The sequence below is a fragment of the Hyla sarda genome (genome assembly GCF_029499605.1).
Source record: "Hyla sarda isolate aHylSar1 chromosome 1 unlocalized genomic scaffold, aHylSar1.hap1 SUPER_1_unloc_4, whole genome shotgun sequence".
NCBI classification, from domain to species: domain Eukaryota; kingdom Metazoa; phylum Chordata; class Amphibia; order Anura; family Hylidae; genus Hyla; species Hyla sarda.
In genome coordinates, this window is record NW_026607590.1 from 689,363 (window position 1) to 699,283 (window position 9,921).

Below are 9,921 nucleotides of genomic sequence, written 5' to 3' on the forward strand. Positions count from 1 at the left end.
AAAAAATGCAAATAACTTAGAAACTCTCTGCTTATAAAGGAAATAGACCAAACACATTATATATTGATTCACATATATGTCTACTTTATGTCTTTATCATAAGTTCTGAAGTGGATTTAAGGGACCTTGGTATTAGAAATACCCCATAAATGACCCCATTATAAAAACTGCACCCCTCAAAGTATTCAAAATGACATTCAGAAAGTGTGGTAACCCTTTAGGTGTTTCACAGAGAAAATTCAAAATCTTCATGTTTTTTACACTTTCATGTTGTTGTAGACCCAGTTTTTGAACTTTTTTTTATTTTATTTTAAAAGTTTTATTATTTTACAATAAGAAAAACATACAAGTCCGATACAGTCGGTAAAATACAACCATACCAGACAAACCATAGAACAGTAATACAAAAACAAGATCATATCACGGTCAACACGTAGAAAATGAGGGGTAGTCCCTCAGACATGACCATAAGGATCTCCATCAAATAGGTATTACAACTGTTGGAAGCCAGTCTAAGGCACTTGTGGGGAAAGGAAATAAAGACAAATTCTCATTTGAGATGATGTCTAACCATATGTGAACTTCACAAAAGGTACTAATAACCTCTAAATAGTGGGGTATTGCTCAGGTAGGCTCCCTCATGGGTTGGGGAAAGAAAGAAGGGGGGGGGGAAGAAAAGAAGAACAAAAGTGAAAGAAAAAGAAAAGAACAAGAAAATAGCGTATGAATGACAGTGTCTCAAAAAGGAGAGACGTAGTGGGGGCTCTGCAGCCAAAGCTCCCAACATTTCAAGAATCTCAAATCACCATTACGTGAAAGGGCAGCAGTTCGTTCTAGTTCACAGGTGTGGTTTACACAATGCAGAATTTCGGATAGAGTGGGTACAGAGGAAGTTTTCCATTTACGAGTTATAGCACCGTCCTGGCGTAAGTGTGCCAGGACGGTGCTAGCATGATATGGGAACATGTCCAAATCAATCAACAGGAGTGCTGTTTGTGGGGGTATTGTAACCGTAACACCCAACATTCTTGTTATGACTAATTCAACCCCTCTCCACCGGCTGGATGTGGGGACAGTCCCACAACACATGTAAGAGTGTACCCACTCCTCCACACTCTCTCCAACAACTCTTTGTGCAGGCTGGGTCAATCTTATGTAGTCGATAAGGGGTATAGTAATCGATAAGTGGTTTTAAAAATTGCTTCCTGGTGTGAGGCACTTTTAAATATACGAATATATGTTGAAAAGCTGAGCGCCATTGATCAGGTGAGATAGTACTGTTTAAGTCCGTCTCTCACTTAGCCATGTATGGAAAGTCAGTCACAGAGAGTTTGTCATCTAGCAGGTCATAGAAAAGGGAGATACCCCAACACGTCCGTCCCGTAGAGTTTAAGACACTTAACAGTCTAGCTGGTAGTCGTATATTTTCTAACAGTCCATCCGCTAAAAGGCTCCTGACTTGCAGACTCTTATAAAAGGGGGAGCGTGTCAATGATGCGGCAGAAAGCGGCGCCAACATTCTAGACTTTAGGGGGCATTCTCGACTATACGTTTGTTCTATGTCAACCCATAATTTAGTCTGATTATCAGACCACCAATGTCTCATCTGGTCTAGAATAGCTGCGCGATAGTAACCCTCGAAATCCGGTCTGCCCAAGCCACCCACCTGTCTATGGTGTGTCATCACTCTCCTCGACACCCGAGGACGGCGAGTAGCCCAAATAAAGTCGTCTAAAACCTTGTTCACAGAAGTATAGAAGGACCTGGGAAGCAATATAGGTATAGTACGAAATAAGTACAGCATTTTAGGGAGCAAAAGCATTTTAAACGATGCCAGTCTGCCAAACCAGGAATGCATGTGTTTAATGTATTGTGAAAGGGAGGAAGTAAGGGTGGATAGCAACAGAGGAAAGTTAGCCTGAAAGATAAACGTTGAAGGGGAGGTGAGTTGGATGCCCAGATACGAGATACTTTGGTGCTGCCAATCTAGGGGGAAAAGTGGTTTCAAGGCCGAAAGCGTCCCTGGGGGAACACAAATCGGTAAAGCCTGAGATTTGGACACATTTAACTTGTAATAGGAGATAGAGCTAAAGAGATCTTTAGTCTGGAACAGGGCCGTCAGGGAGGAAGTCGGGTCCGTCAGCATCAGAATTACATCATCAGCAAATAATGCCAACCTATGTTCCCTGTTGCCTATGTGGACTCCTATTATGTCACCACTGGAGCGTATAGCATGGGCGAGTGGTTCTATAGTCAGGAGGAAGATCAGTGGTGATAGGGGGCAGCCTTGTCGGGTACCGTTCGACGGTCAGATCTAGTATTTACACTGGCGACAGGATTAGAATACAATGCTTGAATAGCCGTCAGGATAGGGCCCTGAAAGCCAAAGGCACTTAATGCCGCAAATGTATACTGCCAGTTCACCCTGTCGAAGGCTTTCTCAGCGTCGAGGGTAAGGAATACTGTCAGGGTGCAAGTAATTTCACAATGTTGGAGAACAGAAATCATTCTTCTAGTTTTGTCAGGAGCTTGCCTGCCCAAGACAAAGCCCACCTGATCCCTACTCACCAAGGTCGGTAGACAGGAGCTTAAGCGCGTTGCCAAAATTTTTGCATAGATTTTAGCATCACTATTCAGTAGGGAGATGGGTCTATAATTAGACGTCAAGTCCGTCGGTTTGCCAGGTTTAGGGATAGTCGTGATCAGGGTGTCTAACATGTCTGGGGGGAGAGAACCGGTCGTCATAGCACCATTGAACACTGTCAGAAGGTAAGGTAAAAGAATGGGAAGAAAGCGTTTGTAGTATTCATTTGGTAGGCCATCAGGGCCTGGTGCTTTATGTGAAGGAAGGGAGCGAATAGCAGCTTTTATTTCCTGTTCGTGAATGGGAGTGTTGAGGTGGGACAGCACTTCGGGAGAGAGCTTGGGAAGGGCAAGAGACGAGAGAAAGGAGTCTATAGAGGATTGGGAGGGTTGAGGGCACCATACGTCCGTCTTAATATTGTATAAGGACTCGTAGTAATCACGGAATGCATTGGTAATGTGGCGTGGGGACATCAATTGGAGCATGTGTCTTAGGGTGCTTGAGCAGTGGGATGCGCTGTTTATAAAAAAGGGGGCTTCAGTTTTTTAGCCAGCAGCGAACCTGGCTTGTTGTCATGTAGGTAGTAGGCCAACTTTGATCTGTTAAGCGTTTTACCATAGTCATGTAACAACAGTGTGCGCAAATGTAAGCGTTCAGTACGCAAGTGTGAATCAGTGTCATGAGAAGGGTGGGTGTTCTGTATGGCCTCCAATGCAGCAATTTTATCAATAGATTCCAGCAAAGCTAGAGGCCTTTGTTTCTTCAGTGAAGCTCCAAGTTGGATGAAGGAGCCCCTGATCACTGCCTTGCTCCAGCGCAGGCAATGGCAGCGTGTCATCTCCTTCTCCCACAGCCGCCATGCTAGAGTGAGTCTGGGGAAGTCCAGTTAGCCAGGAGGTGACAGGAATCGGGAGCCCTGGAGGGTCATTGGGACTCGCCTACCTCTGCCACTGTAGGTCCGGTCCGTCTCTGGGGCTGCGAAAGATATGATCTGTGGCCGTTCGGGGGATCTCGCGCGGTCACAGGGAAGCCGGCGCCATCTTCGCCTCTCTGTGTCCCAGGCTTCCCCGCCACAAAATACTGTCGGAGGGACCTGGAATCGCCTGGCTTGTTGGTTCTTTTCCTGCTCGAAGGTAGCCATAGTGGGTCGAGAGCCCTTTTCAGGTCGGTTTGGAGTCGCTGGCAGGAGGATAGCAGCTGGAATCGAGTGACTGCTGCGGAGCTGTCTGCTTAAGCTGCCATCTCGGCCAGGCCACGCCCAGTTTTTGAACTTTTACAAGGGGTAAAAGGAGAGAAATCCCCCCAAAATTTGTAACCCAATTTCTCTCGAGTAAGGAAATACCTCATATGTGTATGTCAAGTGCTCTGTGGGTGCTCTAGAGGGCTCAGAAGGGTAGTAGCGACAATGGGATTTTAGAGAGTGAATTTTGCTGAAATGGTTTTTGCGGGGCATGTCGCACTTAGGAAGCCCCTATGGTGCCAGAACAGCAATACAATCCCCACATGGCATACTATTTTGGAAACTACACCCCTCAAGGAACGTAACAAGGGGTACAGTGAGCCTTAACACTTTTCGTTAAAGTTGGATGTGTAAATTAATTTTTTCCCCACTAAAATGCAGTTTTTACATTTTTACATTTTTACAAGGGTAATAGGAGAAAATGCCCCCCAAAATGTGTAAACCCATCTCTTCTGAGTATGTAAATACCCCATGTGTGGACGTCAAGTGCTCTGCTGGTGAACTACAATGCTCAGAAGAGAAGGAGTCACATTTGGCTTTTGGAAAGCAAACTTCCGCTGAAATGGTTTGGGGGGGGGGGGGGGCGGGGGCATGTCACATTTAGGAAGCCCCTATGGTGCCAGAACAGAAAAATAAAACCACATGGCATACTATTTTGGAAACGACACCCCTCAAGGAATGTAACAAGCAGTACAGTGAGCCTTAACACCTCACAGGTGTTTTATAAATGGCTATGGAGCCAGAACAGCGGGACCCCCCTCAAGGAGCATTACATGGGGTACACTAAGTTACTAAAGTGGGGTACAGTGGGATGTAAAATGACAAAATAGGTTATGTTCCCAGAATGATGACCCACTAAAAAACTAAACTAACAAATATGCCCACCCCAAACCCTATGCTCTGAATCATCATTCTGGGAATGTGATGTGTGTGGACGTCCCTAACGTGTTGCCTCAAATGCCGCACCCCGAGGAGGTGGGGAGAGAGTGCTGCGCATTTGAGGCAACATAAAAAAAAGTCCCCAATGATAGTGATTAAATTTTTTTGTGCAATTTAGTGGTTTATGGGGTTAAATTTTGGAATGTACTCTGAACTTGGTACATTGGGGTCAAATTATGGGAAATTAAAATGAAAAGGGAAAATTTAGTACTCCATGGAAGTGTGATACTCCCTGAAGCAGTTTTTAATACAGAGGCCCAGATGATCGTGGCAAGTGTCACATGAGTGGTGGTGTCCTTCTGTATCCCCCTCCCATCCTTCCGTATCCCCCCTCTTATCCTTCTGTATCCCCCCTCTTGTCCTTCCATATCCCCCCCTTGTCCTTCCATATGCCCCTCTTGTCCTTCCGTATCGACCTCTTGTAACACACTCTGCATTTTTCTGGGATCGTCCCTTCTTTCCATTGTGGGGGATCCTGGCACCTATATTTCCAGTTTCTTGGGAACTCCGGCCTGCTCTTTCCCGGTCGCCAAAGATCAGGACCTTTAGGACTTCTTCTTGGAACTGGAGGAATGTCCCTGTGTTGCCAGCGTACCGGGACAGTACAAAAGAGTTGTACCAAGTAGACTGCAACTTTTTTGTACCATGTACCGTTTTTGTACTGTTTTCCACATGGCGTTGTATAGCTTCAGGACTTGATCATAGAGATCAACTCCCCCCATATACTGATTGTAGTCCAAAATACAATCGGGCTTGAGGACCGTTGTTGTGGTACCTCGCACAGGGACAGGGGTGCTGCCGTTACCATGAATTGTGGTGAGTATAAGGACATCCCTCTTATCCTTATACCTGACCAGCAACAGGTTTTCATGGGTAAGGGCACGGGACTCACCCTTGGGAATAGGTGTCTGGAGTAAATTTTGAGAGAGGCCTCTCTGATTCTTCCGCACGGTCCCACAAGCGGACGTGGATCAGGTGGCAAGGGATGTGAACAGAGGGATGCTGGTATAAAGTTGTCCACGTAGAGGTGGTAACCCTTATTTAGCAAAATTATGGGTGCAAAAGGTCCCAAACGATTTTCCCGATAACACCCAGAGTGGGGGGACATTCTGGGGGTTCAATACGGGAATCTCTTCTCTCATACACTTGTAAGTGTACCCTGAGGTATTCTCGCAAAGTTGGTAGAGTTTCACACCATACCGCGCTCACTTTGAGGGAATATACTGGCAGAAGATGAGTCTTCCCTTAAAACTGATAAGAGACTCATCTACCGAGAGCTCCCTGAGGGGTACATAGGCCTCCCAATATTTGGCCCCAAAGTGATCTATGACCGGCCTCACTTTGTAAAGCTGGTCATAGGCGGGATCACCCCGGGGGGAGAGGGGGGGGGGGTACATGCCACATTTTCAGCGTAAGGCTGGCATTTCCGTATGGCTTTGAACCGCCTCCGTGTCATGGCCATACTGTAAAGCGGGGTCTGGTATAGGATGTCCCCGCTCCAGTACTGCCTGACACTGGGTTTTTAGACTAGGCCATATGCAGCACGAGGCCCCAAAATGTCCTCATTTCGGCTGCATTCATTTGGCCTAGCCAAAAGCGAATCAGGGTGGTTGTAATGAACTGTTACAGATTCGTCTGCTCCACCATATGATTGACAAAGTCGTTACTGAAATAATAACTAAAATTTTTATTTTAGTGTATCCGGCCAACAAGCTCAGGAATCCGTGGCTGAAATCCCTCTGGGGGTCTCCAGACAGGTTCACCCGAAGGGGGCTCCGGTACGCCTCCAGGGGGACGGAATTCTATTACAAGCAGCATGGACGCTCGTACTAGTGTCGGCACTTGGTCACTATCATGGGGGATGTGTGGCCTCGCCTTGCAGCGTCTCCGTGCCGCACAGAGGACTCATCATCAGTACTAGATGACGAGGAAGAACACAGAAAAGTAGGATCTTCCTCATCCTCACTGGCAGATTCAGTGTCAGAGGCAAGGAAAGCATAAGCCTCCTCTGCCGAATATGCCCGGCAGGCCATATGCAGTGGCGGGGGGGGGGGGGGGGGAGGGTGTGTGTGTGGGGGGGATGCCGGGAAGTGTGAAGTGTATGTATTTGGTGTTACTTATATATAACGGTCTGATTATAAATCACACAGTTATAAGAAAGCAGCCAAAAAAATAAAGGGGGCCAAGTGCAGCACCCTGAAACCCTAATGGGGCCCACGTCGCGCTGCAAAATCTTCGGCAGACCCTTGAGGACCTATTAGGCGGTCAGGGGGGAAATTTTTTTTTTATTTTATTTTTTTTACCCTTCTACATGTCCCTGCACTGAAACTCACCCTGCACTAAAATCAATTCTTCAGCCCTGAGGGGCACAGATCTTCACGGGGGGCGGGGGTCCTTGGCTTATTCTCTCAGCTCTGCCCGCTCACTGAGCTCGGTGGGCGAGCAGAGATGAGAGAAGGGGACATTAACCCCTCCTCTGCCGGCTGCTATTGATCGTCTGACCAATAGTAGCGCTCCTGGGGAGGTGACTGGATCGCCACCTCCCCCGAGCTACAGGAGGTGATTGGCGGTGTATAGTACACCGCCGATCACCTTCTAATTCTGGGTCATACGTGACCAGTATGACCGGATTTGCCGCAGATCACTGGTGTGAATTCACGGGCGATCGTGGTTTGGGTCATTTCCATGGGATGCTTGCTGAATAATTTCAGAAGGCATCCCGGTCCGGCGGGGACCGAAATTCCCACAGGCGTACAGGTACGCCCTGTGTCCTGAAGGGGTTAAATATTAAGATTTAAGAACCTTTTTCATTCCAATCCATGACATATATGGAAATTTACGAGCGTGTAACTGGGTCTTCAATCCGTGTAATAATGGCGCAAAGTGTGAAGTAAAGAGATCTTGTACCAGATGTGATCAGATCTCTAGGGATTTTATACCCCGGGGAGGACAAAGAAAAGGAAAAGAATTACACCGATGTTTACTGAACCCGGGGGACGCTGAGATATTGACGACTTCTCATATAGAAAAATGGATTTTAGGATCGGAGACCGAAAATAGACGTCAAGACGGGAAACGCTGGTCTAGGGTTTGTGATAAATAAAAGTATCTGCAGCGTCTTATGTTCAGAAGAGACGATCTTCAAGGGAGACGCGCGGATCCTGTCTGATGCCTTGAATTAAAGTCTCTATAATCATAATGAGAAGGGGGCGGGGACAACACTGACGCGTTACATTCCCTATATACAACGTCAGGGACAATATTACATTTATTATAAGTCCAGTGTGCGGAGATGAATATAAGAATAATAAATAATATAAGAAAGAAAACCTTTATTAACAATTGGTAACAAGTTTGGAGATGCAGTATATCAGGGGTCTCAAACTGGTGGCCCTCCAGATGTTGTATAACTTTAACTCCCAGCATGCCAGGACATGCCCGGACAGCCGTTGGCTGCAGATAACCGTTGTCGGCCATGTTAAGGAATTTAACCAATTCCTTCAGGTACATTTGCTGTTCGAGGCCAAATTGGAAATGTTTTATCAATCAGGCCTGATAGATTGGAAGAAATGACACAGACTCGGATCTGTATACAGCGTCTTCTGACGTTTACTACATACAGCAGAATTCTTATAGGCAAAGATGAAAGGACGGCAAACTGCTCAATGATACCTGGTTACAAACAGGCGTCTTATCTCTAAGTAGGAAGGACGGGAAGTGTGAACGTCTTCAGACTCAGTAGCCTTGGAGTTTTCTGTACGCTCAGCAGTTGTGGTTCTTGTTTACAAGTTTCCTGGTTATAATTCTGGTAAAGTTCACACTCAGTTCATAATGAAGGAACATAGACAAGATGGTGGACTATAGACAGCATGGCTGATGATATCCAAAATGGCGTATAATCATATAAAGGATTATTATAAAAGGTTATATAAAAACTTATAACAAGCTGACTTCCCTCACAGGCATGCTGGGAATTGAAGTTTTGCAACATCTAGAGGGCCGCCAGTTTGAGACCCCTGCAGTATATGATATATGTATAAATGTCAGATATCCTATGTACATGGTTAATATTGCTCTGAATTGGCTTCTCTCCTGTGAGTTCTTATATGTCTTTTAAGTGTTGCTTTCTTAGTAAAACATTTTTCACATTCTGAACATGAAAATGGTTTCTCCCCTGTGTGAATTCTTTCATGTTTAACAAGATCTGATTTCTTAGTACAACATTTTCCACATTCTGAACAGGACATTGGCTTCTCTCCTGTGTGAGTTTTTTGATGATAAACAAGATTTGATTTGTCAGCAAAACTTTTTCCACACTCTGCACACGTAAATGGCTTCTCCCCTGTGTGAGTTCTTTGATGTATAACAAGATGTGATTGCTGAGTAAAACATTTTCTACATTCTGAGCATGAAAATGGCTTTTCCCCTGTGTGAGTTCTTTGATGTGTAACAAGATGTGATTTCTTAATAAAACATTTCCCACATTGTGAACATGAAAACGGCTTCTCTCCTGTGTGAGTTTTTTGATGATCAACAAAGCTTGATTTCTTAGTAAAACATTTTCCACATTGTGAACATGAAAACAGCTTCTCCCCTGTGTGAGTTCTTTGATGTACAACAAGAACTGATTTCTTAGTAAAACATTTCCCACATTCTGAGCATGAAAATGGTTTCTTTCCTGTATGAGCTCGTTGATGTCCAACACCCCTTCTGTGGCTTTTATTTTGCTGAACATCCTGTGATGAATGAGAAGACAGGACCTGTATATAAGGATGAGATGACAGATCTTGGCTGTGAAGGGCTGAGGGTGTATCTGGGATAATGGAATGTTCTTCATATGTATCTTGTGTGATATCATCATTTGCTTTATAATCTGAAGATATAAGATTCTCCTCTGATCTCCTGGTACAAGAATCTGCCAAGAACAAAACCGATTTTATTTTAACCCTATAACAACTCAGAAAATTTAAGCTTTCCTCTAAGAGGCAAAACTCTTATTTTGCCATAACTAATTTTTGCGGCGCCGATCCTTCCTTCACTGTGCAGTAAAATTATTTCTCAGGTGAATACGATCACAAGTATACTCAATTTGCATAGTTTGTGTTACCCCCCCATTTTTGCATACTTTGAATCCCCCCGTTTCCATTTTTTAAAGGTC

At 45.2% G+C, this 9,921-nt stretch overlaps 2 protein-coding genes across 2 annotated transcripts in view; one reads left to right on the forward strand and one right to left on the reverse strand.

Annotated features, from left to right (window-relative positions):
* LOC130298198 (zinc finger protein 850-like) overlaps positions 1–9,921 on the forward strand; it is a 173,492-nt gene that overhangs the window by 121,686 nt on the left and 41,885 nt on the right. The window lies entirely within an intron of this gene.
* The window catches only part of LOC130298197 (oocyte zinc finger protein XlCOF7.1-like), a 286,423-nt gene continuing 284,587 nt past the window's right edge, over positions 8,086–9,921 (reverse strand). The window contains exon 10 of the mRNA XM_056551114.1: positions 8,086–9,417. Within this exon, the coding sequence (XP_056407089.1) occupies positions 8,828–9,417 (590 nt within the window). The 3' untranslated portion in view covers positions 8,086–8,827. The remainder of the gene's footprint in view (positions 9,418–9,921) is intronic.